The sequence below is a fragment of the Salmo salar genome, chromosome ssa13, assembly GCF_905237065.1.
Source record: "Salmo salar chromosome ssa13, Ssal_v3.1, whole genome shotgun sequence".
Taxonomy (NCBI): domain Eukaryota; kingdom Metazoa; phylum Chordata; class Actinopteri; order Salmoniformes; family Salmonidae; genus Salmo; species Salmo salar.
The window spans coordinates 70,814,463-70,829,304 of NC_059454.1; the positions used below are offsets into that span (position 1 = coordinate 70,814,463).

The window sequence follows — 14,842 nt, forward strand, 5'->3', positions numbered from 1 at the left end:
GAGTCGTCTGCCTGTCCCCGTCTCCGCTCTTTTGTTTGAGCGTATGAAAATATGCCGGCATTGTCAACCCTCAGGAAACACAAAGGAGATATGTAATCCCTGGCTCAGACAGGGCGGGATACAGCCCAGATCGTGATAAGCTTGTGGGAGCAACAGGAGAGGGAGAGAGAGAAAGAGAGGGGCGATTCAAGGCCAGGACAGGCCGAAAATATTTTTGTTACCTCAGATTGTTCTGTCAATGTTCACATATAAACTTCACTGGGAGGAATGATATTTGTCTTGCTTTTTACATTTGTATCACATTTTTTGAACATAATGATGAGCTTGGCCATGTTAGGTACTTTTAGACCTATACATGCCTCCTGTAAGATCTTACGATCCGTAGCTCGTACATGATACAGACAACATCATGGTGTCATTATACTCCTAACAGTGTGCTTTAACATATGGAGTATGTCTAGATTCTGAAATACAATTTTTCATATTCATTTATAAAAAATATCATTATCTCAAAAGCACCCTTTTCATTTTAAGACATATGTTTGGAACAATATAGTATAGAAGTACATCGAATTTCCAGAGTGGGCTCTCTGCTAATTCTAAATTATAATCTATTTTATGAGCAACACCAACACAGTAAATGGGAAAACGGATTCAAATGGAACTCCCTCTGCTGCTGATTTGCTGAAAATGCAATCCTAAAGGAGGGCTGTGATTGGTTAATAACCTATTATGTCAATTTCTATGTATAAAATGGGTCATATCATTAACAGTACCAAAGAGCCCACTCTGGAATTTTGACATGTTTGAAGAGTATATTGTTCCAAACAAGTAGCCTAGTGGTTAGAGAGTTGGGCCAGTAACTAGAAAGGTTGCTGGATCGAATCCCAGAGCTGACAAGGTAAATATCTGTCATTCTGCCACTGAACAAGGCAGTTAACCCACTGTTCCCTGGTAGGCTGTCATTGTAAATAAGAATTTGTTCTTAACTGACTTGCCTAGTTAAATAAAGGTTCCATTTGAAAAAAAAAATAAGCAAAATAAAAAAGGGTACTTTTTAGATATTCATATTTTTATGTTGAATAAATGAATGTGAACATTTGTTTTTCTAAATCTAGATATACTCCATATTTGAGTGCACACATAAGATGTTTGTATCATGTACGGTTCACAGATCACAGGGTCTTACAGGAGGCATATATAGGTCTAAATAGGGCCTAAAATGTCCACTTTCATCTTTTAAAAAATAAAAAGAATTGTGATACAAATGTAAAAAACATGTCAAACATCCTTCCCTCTAAGTTTCTATGTGAGAATTGCCAGAACAATCTGATACACCTAGAATATTTTAGATGGAGAGGGGGGAGAATACAGAGGGAGGGCGAGAGGGAGGGAGAGAATGGGGGGAGAAAGGGGGAGAAGAAGAAAAGGATAGCGAGAGAGAGGAGGGAAAGAGAGAGCGGCTGAACATTTTAGTGAGAGAAATGTGATGGGCACGAGCGGGCGGATGATGAGTGCCATTGACAACCCCGCGCTGCAGTGGGAGGAGGGAGCCTAGGCCTGGCCCCTCCAGTGCGACTCTGTTATTATTATCCTTCCTCAGAATCTTATCAGGACTGCCTGACGGCAAATATTTATCTCTTTTCCTCACACTCTCTTTCTTGTTCGCTCACAAACACACACACACACACACACAGACATGCACTAGGGGGTGTCAGGTCACACATTGCAGTGGGTAATGGTAACTGTAGAATGAGAACACATAAATACGCATGCAGTCACACAGTGTGGATGGTGGAAGTGGTGGTGTTTGTGGTGAGGGTCGGGTTTGGTGGGTATGAGGGTATCGCATATGCACACAAACAACGCACGCACAACCACAAAACACACAGGGAGGTGGTGGGAGGTGATACTGTACCTGCAGTGGCTTCAGGGAGGGAGATGGTTGTGGTGGTGGGAGTGGTGGTAGTAGCTGTAGTGGGTATAGGGGTAGTGGTGGGGGCATCTGGATGAAGAAAACAAATACATGACAGACAAGGAAACTAATGAGTAAACCATGAAAACAAAAGACACAATGAAACAGACCTGGGTCCAAATACTATTTGAAACTTTTTAAATACTTGTAGTGTTTGCTTTACCCCATCTAGATTTCCAGATGGGCAGGGTTTGCAGTTCTGGGACTATTGTATTGGTCCATGAAGCCAGCCAGCTTAATCAAGCACAGATAAAATATTTGAAATTATTTCAAATAGTATTTGAACCCAGGTCTGCAATAATATGAAACATTTGTGATGGGGAAATTATTAATTCATACCAGTGGCAGTGCATTTGTTTGCCTTTAAGCCTGTCATAAACCAAGCTAGATCATTTTTTTTAAAGCTAAGTTAAGGGATTAATTCTGGATGGTTAAGGTTCAGGTTAGGGTGTCCAAATGTGTCAATGCATCTCTCCTATGGATGCTGTTGGCATGATAATAATAACAAGCCCATCACAAGTTAAAACAGAAAAAACTACAGTCCATTCGTAAAGTATTCAGACCCCTTCCCTTTCCCACATTTTGTTACGTTACAGCCTTATTCTAAAATGGATTAAATATATATATTTTTTTTATCAATCTACACACAATACCCCAAAATGACAAAGCGGAAACAGGTTTTTAGAAATTCTAGCAAATTTATAAAAACAAACAAATACCTACATAAGTATTCAGACCCTTTGCTATGAGACTCGAAATTGAGCTCAGGTGCATCCTGTTTCCATTGATCATCCTTGAGACGTTTCTATAACTTGATTGGAGTCCACCTGTGGTCAATTCCATTGATTGGACATGATTTGGAAAGTCACACACCTGTCTATATAAGGTCCTACAGTTGACAGTGAATGTCAGAGCAAAAACCAAGCTATGAGGTGGAAGGAATTGTCCGTAGAGCTCTGAGACAGGATTGTGTCGAGGCACAGATCTGGGGAAGGGTACCAACATTTCTGCAGCATTGAAGGTCCCCAAGAACACAGCGGCCTCCATCATTCTTAAATGGAAGCCGTTTGTAACCACCAAGTCTTCCTAGAGCTGACAGCCCGGCCAAACTGAGCAATTGGGAGAAAAGGGCCTTGATCAGGGAGGTGACCATGACCCCGATGGTCACTCTGACATGGCTCTACAGTTCCTCTGTGGAGATGGGAGAATCTTACAGAAGGACAACCATCTCCGCAGCACTCAACCAATCAGGCCTTTATAGTAGAGTGGCCAGATGGAAGCCACTCCTCAGTAAAAGGCACTTGACAGCCTGCTTGGAGTTTACCAAAAGGCACCTAAAGGACTCTCAGATCATGAGAAACAAGATTCTCTGGTGTGATGAAAGCAAGATTGAACTCTTTGGCCTGAATGCCATTCCTACGGTGCAGCATGGTTGCGGCAACCTCATCCAGTGGGGATGTTTTTCAGTGGCAGAGACCTGGAGACTAGTCAGGATCGATGGAAAGATGAATGGAGCAAAGTACAGAGAGATCCTTGATGAAAACCTGCTCCAGAGCGCTTAGGACTTTGGTGAATTTTCAACTTCCAACAGGACAACGACCCTAAGCACACAGCCAAGACAACACAGAAGTGGTTTCAGGACAAGTCTCTGAATGTCCTTGAGTAGCCCAGCCAGAACCCGGACCAATCGTACATCTCTGGAGAGACCTGAATATAGCTGTGCAGCGACCATCCACATCCAACCTGACAAAGCTTGAGAGGATCTGCAGAGAAGAATGGGAGAAACTCCCCAAATACAGGTGTGCCAAGCTTGTAGCGTCATACCCAAGAAGACTCGAGGCTGTAATCACTGCCAGAGGTGCTTCAACAAAGTACTGAGTAAAGGGTCTGAAAACTTATGTAAATATGATATATCATGTTTTTTTAAATAAATTTACACAAACTTCTAAAAAACAGTTTTTGCTTCGTCATTATGGGGTATTGTTTAGAGATTGATGAGGGAGGAAAAAAACAATTTAATCCATTTTAGAATAAGGCTGTAACGTAACAAAATGGAATAAGTCAAGGGGTGTGAATACTTTCCAAATGCACTGTATAAAACCAAAACTCAATAATAAAAAAAAACATGAGGGACATAAGTGATGAAAATGCACTGTCCAAGTCTCAAAACATCAACAAACATACAAAGTGGCGCAATGTGAGGTCCGATGGAGGGAGGGACGTTCAGCACACAGACTTTCAACTCAAGGACTACCCCCCTGTTGCATTTTCCATTTACTTCATTAGTCGACTCGACCCCCCACCAATAACTGTAGTGGGAAATCAAAAGTGACATTCTCTCAGTCGGACTAGTGGTGCTGCATTGATAAGAACTTGGGGCTGAGGCTTGCAGTGAGGAGAGAGCCTTGTCACTTGTCATGCTGCTCAGTTGCCTGAGAGTGTAGCGAAAAACAGGGGGAAGTGTTAAAGGAGTGCAGAGAGCGAGTGATTGCAGCATTTTTTTCCCGAGGATGAGAGAGACACAACCAAACAGGTTAATGAAATGAGGGGAAATAAAGAGAAAGAAAGAGAGAGAGGGGGATGGAGAGAAGGAGAGAGGGAGTGAAATCGAGTTAGAAATAATTTTCTGTTGTGCTAACAGGCGTGAATGGTGACGTGCGCCCACGGCCGCACAACTGTTTGCCTGTCTGTCCTCGTCCAGCCAGACAGATACCACTGTGTTAACATCTGTGGAGGTGGGTGGAAATTGGCCGACAGCTTCCCTTCCTCACTCCCTCTCTGCTTTCCTTGTTGTCTGAGTTCTATCAGAACATCACGGCAGGAGGGCCCAGAGACACTTTCCAACAGACGTGGAGGACTTGGAGGACTGGGAGGCTGGCAGGGACACATCAGAGAGACGGTGACGGCAAAAACGTAGTCTTCAAACATGCCATGTTTACCAAGCCTTTCAAATATCACTGACAGAATACACAAAAATATTTGAAATACCTTATTCCAAATGTATGTCAATTAAAGTGAATGAATACTACCCATCCCCGCAGGAAAATGCAGCTTGAAAGTAAAGAAATTGAGAAATAGTGTTTGAATCTGCTGAAATGGAGGGGTCACTTTCTCCTCCGTTTTTATTGCTTTCGGTTGTTCTGACTGACAGTTTGTAATACTAGCTGCAACTTGTGTGTCTGAAATTAGCATATGCCGGTGGACTGTTTTCATAGGTTTTGAATGATTTCAGATAGCTTTAGCAATGACTTTTCAACTTTTCAGACACAAACACATAACTCTAATCCTGACCCTAACCTAACCATAACCAATAGATTTGCTGGTGCCATTTCCCTTCAAGTTTCCCTGATTGAAACACACATTCTTTCATTTTACTAAGATGCATCAAATCACAGTGGGCATCAATCGATCTTTCCAAACGTTCCTTCACGTCAACAACATTCAAAGGTGGCGGCCATCTTGTGATGTATCCAAGGGTCACCTTCCCACTACTACAGTCCACCTAGGCTACCGTTGGTATATTTGTAGCACATTCCCTCTTACCTAGTTGTTGTGTAACAACAAGTGGCGCAGCGTTCTAAGGCACTGTATCTCAGTGCAAGAGGTGTCACTACAGACCCTGGTTCGATTCCAGTGTGTATCGCAACCGGCCGTGATTGGGAGTCCCATAGGGCGGCGCGCAATTGGCCCAGCGTCGTTAGGGTTTGGCCGGGGTAGGCCGTCATTGTAAATAAGAATTTGTTCTTAACTGACTTGCCAAGTTATTAACCTGTTGGGGATAGGGGGCAGTATTGACACGGCTGGATAAAAAACGTACCCGATTTAATCTGGTTACTACTCCTGCCCAGTAACTAGAATATGCATATAATTTGGATAGAAAACACGCTAAAGTTTCTAAAACTGTTTGAATGGTGTCTGTGAGTATAACAGAACTCCTATGGCAGGCCAAAACCTGAGAAGATTTCAAGCAGGAAGTGGCCTGTCTGAGAAGTAGTGTTTCATCTTGGCTCTTTTTATTGAAGACTCAGGATCTGTGCAATAACGTGACACTTCCTACGTCTTCCATAGGGTCTCAGAGCCCGGGAAAACGTTGAACGATATCGAGGCAGGCTCTGGCTGAAACACTTTATCGCTTTTGGCAAGTGGCCACTCAGAGTACTATGGGCTTAGGCGCGTGCCCGCTTCGCCCGAATGCTTTGTTTTCCTTTGTCTGTTTATCTAAACGCAGATTCCCGGTCGGAATATTATCGCTTTTTTATGAGAAAAATTGCATAAAAATTGATTTTAAACAGCGGTTGACATGCTTCGAAGTACGGTAATGGAATATTTAGAATTCTTTTGTCACGAATTGCGCCATGCTCGTCACCCTTATTTAGCCTTTAGGATAGTGTCTAGAACGCACGAACAAAACGCCGCTGTTTGGATATAACGATGGATTATTTTGGACCAAACCAACATTTGTTATTGAAGTAGAAGTCCTGGGAGTGCATTCTGACGAAGACAACAAAGGTAAGAAAATTTTTCTTATAGTAAATCTGACTTTGATGAGTGCTAAACCTGCTGGGTGTCTAAATAGCTAGCCCTGTGATGCCGGGCTATCTACTGAGAATATTGCAAAATGTGCTTTCACCGAAAAGCTATTTTAAAATCGGACATATCGAGTGCATAGAGGAGTTCTGTATCTATAATTCTTAAAATAATTGTTATGCTTTTTGTGAACGTTTATCGTGAGTAATTTAGTAAATTCACCGGCAGTGTTCGGTGGGAATGCTAGTCACATGCTAGTCTCATGCTAATGTAAAAAGCTGGTTTTTGATATAAATATGAACTTGATTGAACAAAACATGCATGTATTGTATAACATAATGTCCTAGGGTTGTCATCTGATGAAGATCATCAAAGGTTAGTGCTACATTTAGCTGTGGTTTGGGTTTATGTGACATTATATGCTAGCTTGAAAAATGGGTGTCTGATTATTTCTGGCTCGGTACTCTGCTGACATAATCTAATGTTTTGCTTTCGTTGTAAAGCCTTTTTGAAATCGGACAGTGTGGTTAGATTAACGAGAGTCTTATCTTTAAAATGGTGTAAAATAGTCATATTTTTGAAAAATTTAAGTAATAGCATATCTAAGGATTTGAATAACGCGCCACAGGATTCAACTGGCTGTTGAGTAGGTGGGACGCAAGCGTCCCACCTAGCCCATAGAGGTTAAATAAATAAATGTACTGACATGTATGCGTAAGTGATAGACGCAAACACACACACTAGATGTTCATGTTTTTAAATGTATGTAAATTGTAAAGTATTTTGTCTGTAATGTCTTTTTCCTTGTGTCGGACCCCAGTAAGACTAGCTGTAGCCAATGGCGTCGGCTAATGTGGATACTAATAAAAATTGAATAAAGGGGGGAGTGGTGGACGAGTTTGGTGGCATATTTCTCCAAGGGAGAGGTACTTGAAGAGATTTGTATGTTTGGCATGTCAATAAAGTACTTTTATGGATCATGGGTTGTCAGAGCTAAGTTGTTACCTGTCCCAAACTCCCTGTGATTAACAAGGCATGCCTTGACAGGGCAGTTGCTTTCACGCTGTTTCTCGGAACAGTGCACCCATGTTGATTACCTTTGCCAAAGGTGAGACAGAAGGTGGCTTGGGGAGTAGTGGCGTGATAAGTTTCTACACTAACGGAGGAATTCAGCTTGGTGTTAAGAAAAATGGAAAATAGATCGGTGAAGTGCTTGATTATAGTTGATCACCTTGTCAGTGTAAAGGAGTATATTTAAACTGCAGTATATTTAGGTACATTCGACAAAGAGGAACAGTTGTAATATATTTTATTGTAATATATTATGTTTGGTTCCCAGAGTCCTTTATGGTTGTTCAGCCTATATTTTGTTAATGACCAGTTAATCGTTTGGATATTCCCCCCAAAAAGTACAATCATCTTCACTCAACACATTATAAAATAGATACATGCGTGAAGAAGTGAGTAATTCAATGTGAGAGAAAGCTAGAGAGATGTGCAAAGTCTCGAGAATCCAGCCAGGAGCGGTTTCAGAAGCAAACCAAGCCGGCCTTGAGGTGATCTGAATTTGTATTCAAACACACTCTCTAATATTAATTTTTAATTACTAACAAAGAACATATTCCATTCCTGTAAACAGAGGTTTGAAAAAGCAATGGCTGAACGGACAAATAGGGAAGCCTATCTTACGGTGGGAGCTGGCTAACGGGGCTTGCGCCACTGATGAGTTTCACACGTGTCAGGAGCTGACAAACTTGGGCTCGGAAGTGACGCTACTTAATTGGTTTTAACCCGTAATAAACTGTGAGGCCCAGCAGATGTTTGGGATCATCGGTGTCAATAGCTCATTAAAAACTTGGCAGCGATAATAAGATCTATACTTATACAAGCTCGACTGGAGTGAATGTTCACCAAGGTGTCCCTTAAAAAAAGCAGCACTCCATGCTACCCGCTTTTCCAATGATGTTGTATCAAATGCAGTGGAAGCTTACTGAGTTTTAAATATGGGGAGCTGCAAGTGAGTTTTCCTGTTAAGTCACTGTGGATTGTTTACCAGGACAGATTATGAATCAGCATCCCAGGCCCAGAGAGCTTGGAGCGGAGGCTGCATTAAAATACTGGGACTGCCTGACAGAGACAGAGAATATCCCTCCACAGTCAAGCTAAATGCTAAGAAAGTCAAGAAATTGAGAGTTTCTCACTTCCTGTGTCTCTAAGGGTTTTATCCCCTTAGATAGCTGAGCATAAACATACCTCTGGAAATTAGCTGAGGTGATACAGCCGAGACACACACGTAGGGAGGAGAGAGGCAAGCAGGCAACGTCTCAATTAATCCTTTTTTATTTTATTTATCCTTTATTAACTAGGCAAGTCAGTTAAGAACAAATTCTTATTTACAATGACGGCCTAGGAACAGTGGGTTAACTGCCTTGGCCAGGGGCAGAACGACAGATTTTTATCTTGTCAGCTCAGGGATTTAATCTAGCAATCTTTCGGTTACCGGCCCAATGCTCTAACTACTAGGCTACCTGCCACCCCTTTAACCAAGGGATTGGTGTGGGAGTGGCAAACTGGCACATGTGGGGGTAGTATAAGAATCTCACTCAATAAGGATCAGAGTAAAAGTCAATGAAGAAAACACAGAACAATCTGGCTAATAGAGCGCTTAAAGTATAGTGTACTTTGGGCTGTTGATTTCCCTACTAGCCACCTGCTGGAATCACACAGCTTTACATATTGGAGAGAAGCAGGAAGAGCGGAAAGAAATCCGGTCAAATCTCCCAAATGGCTACCAAACATTCTCTTCCTGAGCTCATTAATAGTGTATCGCCTTTAGTTTCCAATGTCCAAAGGCGAAAACAGATTGAAGTGGTAAACGAAAGAGCCACACGGTATGTCAAGGACAAAACCCAGGGACAGCTTTCGTTCAGACAGAAATCACTCCTTTTCTTACTCAATCATTCCATAGAGTTATGAAGAAGTGTGGAGATGCCCAGAGAGCTTGGAGCGGAGGCTGCATTAAAATACTGGGACTGCCTGACAGAGAAGATCATTCCAGAGAGTTATGAAGTGTGGAGATGGGTGAATAATGTTACACTACAGCACAATAACACTAACTAACTTATAACACTCTCCCACTCCCAAAAGAGTGCCAATGGGGTAGTTGACTCCAATTTAAAAGCTCATGAACAGCACGGGGGAGTGACCGCCCCCCCATTCATCGCCCTGGCAGATAGCAGGCGACTCTTACCGAGGCGCTGTGCGCCCTTCTGTCGCCTGCACAGCAATGGGATGGTGCCCGGCAATCGCCGCGCAAAGAACCTCTCCCAAATCTGCCAGCTGCACGATTTGACAAACAAGAGTGATGGGGCCCCTCTCCTCCTAACTAGGAGGAGTGGTGGAAAAACAAGAGGGGAGGAAAATAACTAGTCTCTGGCAACGGAACCACGCTAACGACGGTCATTGGAAGCCAACGGCACACCTGCAGCAAATGCTTGTCTCATGCAATCAACGGGTGGACAATTACGCGTTAATAAAGAAGGTGTGGAGGTTACAAGGGGGAAAGTCCCTCGTCGAGACAACTCATCTGTTTGAATGGCATCCTTTCGTATGTTTACCTAATTGTGTTCATTTTCGTTGCAGGGAGAGACTGACACTGGGATCCCTCTGCAAATTAGACACCTTTGCTGGACTAAATCAATGCCATCTTGCATCGTGGGAAGCAGTACACTGCACTAATTATGCAATTGGTTGTTATTCAACCAGAAAGATGAAGAGGAGCTCTCTCTTCCATATGGAAGGCTGATATTTCTATACATTTGCATGTCTGCAGATGGGCGTGATTATGCGTGTCACAGTAGCCAATAGCCATCTCTGACATGATCTAATAGTCTACCATTGATCTCAGGCTATCTGCCTTCTAAATTGAAGCGCCAGCCGACTCCTAACCAGGAGGAAATATTGGCCCCCAGAATCTAATGAAAGAGCACAAGACCCTGGTTAAGAATGGGGGTTGGAGGAGGGTGTCAAGATGAGATAATTTATGGCTTCATTATAATGGCTGGCTGATGATATTGGTTCTGGCTGTGGCAGGACTGCACATGTTGTTCCCCTACAGCTGCTGTCCTGTAGATTGTCTCCAGTTAGGCTTCCTGATCGTGAGTTACATCTGATGCGTGGCGACCGGGATGCTGCCTTACCTTGCTTGGCTGCCTCTAGAGACTAAACAACTGTAAAACACGTGTTGTTGCCTGGCCGGGAAAAAAAACATGTTTTCCTATACTAGGTTAGGGTGTGCGGCAAAAGGTTGCTGGTTTGAATCCCTGTGCAGGCAAGGTGGAAAAATCTGCCGTTCTGCACTTGAGCAAGGCAGTTAACCCCCAACAACTGCTCCCTATGAGCTGTGGACATCGATTAAGGCAGCCCCTCGCAACTCTCTGATTAAATGCGGAAGACACATTTCTGTTGAATGCATTCAGTTGTGCAACTGACTAGTAATCCCCCTTTCCCTTAATAGGAAATGGTGTCTCTTTATTTGCGACAATATTTTTCATTATGTTCTTCATTTTCCAAGCCAGCGTGTAGATAGGTTGAAGACAAAAAAGGTTACTGTAAAGGGTCTGATACATTTGTTCAGCTCTGGCTGTGTCTCCTTACAGGGGGAATTAATACTGTACCGGCCACACAACAATATGACTTCCAGCTTGACTCAGGTCAGGTGTTGGTGGTTGGGATAAACACAGCAAAGCACATACTCCAGACCAGTTTTGGGGAGTGTATCGTCAACAGTAGCCATCAATCTTCAGCGCTGATGTTGACGCCAGGGGCAGGAGGAGGAAACCCCCGGAAGCGTCGCAGGAGGACGGGGAGGAAGTTTTGAGAGCCGAGAGAAGAACTAGAGCGACATGCCGCTGGGTACGGCGCAATAAAAGCCAGAGCTAGTAAAGGAAGGAGGTCCTCTTTATTGGGTTAGAGACGCCTCTGTAAACTGGTTGCTAAATCTCATTCGACTGCAGGGCCCCACCAATTTTCCTTTACCGACGGGCCGCTTTAAGAAATGGGTACCGGGGAATGCATTCTTTCTCCCGGTAACCAGGTTAGTGTCAACTGCCCTGCCGTTGCTCTCCATCACTTAGCTTCACAATAGTCGGGGAAACAAACGTATTAGAGGGATGGGGGCCGGGGTTATATCAGTTCTGCCTGTCAACTAAGGGGAGACAGGGTGGGATGGGGCGGGGCGGGATGCTGAGGCTTCTTGACTTACTGTACGTGAGCTTTGATGGGTTCAGGAGTGAAATTCCGTGGGAGGTTTCAATGGGAAATGATGGAAGGGGGGAAAAGCGTATTACACATTTCCAGACCACTCCAACCTAGAGGATATTGAGGCCCCCACTGAGCATACTGGGACGGTAATAACTTAAATGGATTTCCTATTGTAATTTCCCCTGACAGGAAAGTGCATTATAGTGAAAATGTGTAGTACCAGTGTGGTTAATACTTGAAATAAAAACTGTTTACTACAAAAGCCCTGAATATGTCACACATGCATTTTTCAATGTTGGCCACTGTTGAGATTAAATGCAGGTATTGACGTACAACAAATTTTTCAAAATACAAATTTTAACAAGTGCGATAAAAAGGTGGAGACAAGTCGACGCATAATCTTTCACAAGCCCTGTTGTTTTACCGTGTTCGTCATTAACACCACCTCCTGCTCTTCCATTGTAACTAACATCCATTCAGCGATTTGTTCCTGTGTCAGTCAACAAGTCATTTTTTCAGTCCATTAATGCCCTCAAAATAGCAGCCAAATAATTTATCCTGCAAGCTTAGTACGATTTGGTAAGCGATATCTGCCGAGTCAATTTGCCGGATGGAAAATGACCAGATTAGATGGGAATGTCCTGCAAGGGAGGAATGTCATTGGAATCAATGGTATTGAACCGTGTTCAGATAACGCTGTCAGGAGAGAGGGGGATAGAGAGAGAGAGAGGGGATGAGGGGATATATAGAGAGAGAGAGAGATGAATAGAGAGAGAGGGTGCTGGGAGGTAGGTACCATACACACGTAGAGCATGTAGTCATAAGAGAGGGAGAGAGAGAGAGAGAGATAAAGACAGAGAGCGCATTGAATCGAGAGGTACGAGGTATGTACCATAGACATAGAGGATGTAGTCGTCATACGACTCGCCCACTGAGTTGGCAGCGAAGCAGCGGTAGGTGCCGTTGTAGGTCTTGTTGAGGTTTTCGATGTACAGGTCCGGGCCGGTGATGAGGGCGTGTGAGGGCAGGTCGTCGTCTACCTTCACCCAGTTGATTTGCTGGGGACTAGAGAGAGAGAGAGACAGAGACAGAGAGAGGACAGCAATGTCACTCAGTGATTATATAATACGCGTTTGGACTTTTGGGACTAGTCTATTGGCTACACGGGAAAAAGAGGAGACAGTAATGTCACTGGTCACGCGCATTGTTTCCCCTAGAACTGGATGTTGAATACATATTATGTCAAAAAAATATTTACAAATAATGGGATTATTTAATTGGTTCCTTTGTACCTGGCGAACTAAATCAACCATTTATTTTCCTTTTTTTATGGCACATCTGATAGGGTGCATTCTTTAGGATAAACATCTTTCACCTTGCCAAACTATACTGAACAAAAATATAAACACAACATGTAAAGTATTTGTCCCATGTTAGATTGTTTTGAAAAAAAAGATCCCAGAAATGTTCCATATGCACAAAGAAAATGTTGTGCACAAAATTGTTTACATCCCTGTTAGTGAGCGTTTATCCTTTGCCAAGATAATCCATCCACCTGACAAGTGTGGCATATCAAGATCATGATCATTACACAGGTGCACCTTGTGCTGGGGACAATAAACTGCCACAAAAATGTGCAGTTTTGTCACACAACACAATGCCACCGACGTCTCAAGTTTTAAGGGAGTGTGCAATTGACATGCTGACTGCAGGAATGTCCACCAGAGCTGTTGCCAGAGAAAGTAATGTTTATGTCTCTCCCATAAGCCTCCTCCAATGTCGTTTTAGATAATATGGCAGTACGTCCAACCGGCCTCACAACAGCAGACCACGTGTAATCACGCCAGCCTAGGACATCCACATCTGACTTCTTCACCTGAGGGATCGTCTGAGACCAGCCACCCGGACAGCTAATGAAACAGAGGAGTATTTATGTCTGTAATAAAGCCCTTTTGTGGGAAAAATCGAATTCTGATTGGCTGGACCTAGCTCCCCAGTGGGTGGACCTGGCTCCCAAGTGGGTGGGCCTATGCCCTCCCAGGTCCACCCATTGCTGTGCCTCTGTCCAGTCATGTGAAATCCATAGATCAGGGCCTAATGACTTTATTTAAATTAACTGATTTCCTTATATGAACTGTAACTGTTGAAATTGTTGCATTTATATTTTTGTTCAGTATATTTGTGTGTGTGTGTGTGTGTGTGTGTGTGTTCATAGCTGTGTGTGTGTGTTGAACTGTGTGAGCTATTAGTTGGGTAGCCTTTTATCTTCCTGGCCTCTCGACGTGGTTAACTACATTACCCAGCCATATTTGTTCCCTAGCTACCTTGGCAGGAAGCTTACATGAAGTGCTGGATCTGGATTCCATTTCTTTGACGATGAGTTATGTGAGAAGAACCAGACGGCACAGAGGGGGGAAAAAAACAAAGCACCTCTTAGCTCTGTTCTGCTCTCACAACCTTCAATGGCTGGTTTGCTAGCTAGCTAGCGCACCGTTATTTCCCTTGAGTGGGCGCCGAGGCCTCTCCCTTGTTGTTCTGTTTTTGTGTTGCCATTTAAACTTGTTCCCTCCTTTTGAAAAAACTTTTTGGGGGGGAGAATGAGGGAGGGAGGGAAAGAGAGAAAAGGGAGGAAGAGAGAGAGTAAGGGAGAGAAATATGAAGAAAAAAAGCACTAAGCCACGAAACAAAAGAGCAGTTTGAGCTCAATAACAGTTGATCTCCCGACTTTGTGGCTGGGTGAAAAAACAACATTTGATGGCGAAGGCAGCGGGAGGCTCGAGAAAGCAAATCAGAATCCCTCGTCAGGGCGAGAATCTTAGGTAGCCGGAATCAGAGGTTAAATATACACACACAGCGTCGGCCGCTGCTGCCGCGCTCCCGATACGGAGTAAGGAGAAATGACCTAGAAAAAGTGGTTTACTGAGGAAGAGGGGATGACACAAGAGAGATAGAGAGAGGGGGTTGGAAAGAGAGGGGGAGACTGTGGGGGAATGGAGAGAGAGAGGATGGGCGGCTAGAATACAAATGGACACACACGGCCAGAGCCCGCCACTATCTGGCCGCAGTAATGAGTGCAGA

At 43.6% G+C, this 14,842-nt stretch overlaps 1 protein-coding gene across 4 annotated transcripts in view; it reads right to left on the bottom strand.

The window, feature by feature from the left end:
• Nucleotides 1–14,842, bottom strand: part of cadm1a (cell adhesion molecule 1a) — a 432,273-nt gene that overhangs the window by 41,161 nt on the left and 376,270 nt on the right. For 3 of the 4 annotated variants that reach the window (XM_014137379.2, XM_014137380.2, XM_014137378.2), the window contains 2 exons: nucleotides 12,657–12,829; nucleotides 1,919–2,005 (listed from right to left, as the gene is read on the bottom strand). In XM_014137379.2, coding sequence (XP_013992854.1) covers nucleotides 1,919–2,005; nucleotides 12,657–12,829 — 260 coding nt within the window. The remainder of the gene's footprint in view (nucleotides 1–1,918; nucleotides 2,006–12,656; nucleotides 12,830–14,842) is intronic. The other variant, XM_014137381.2, reaches the window with a different exon arrangement.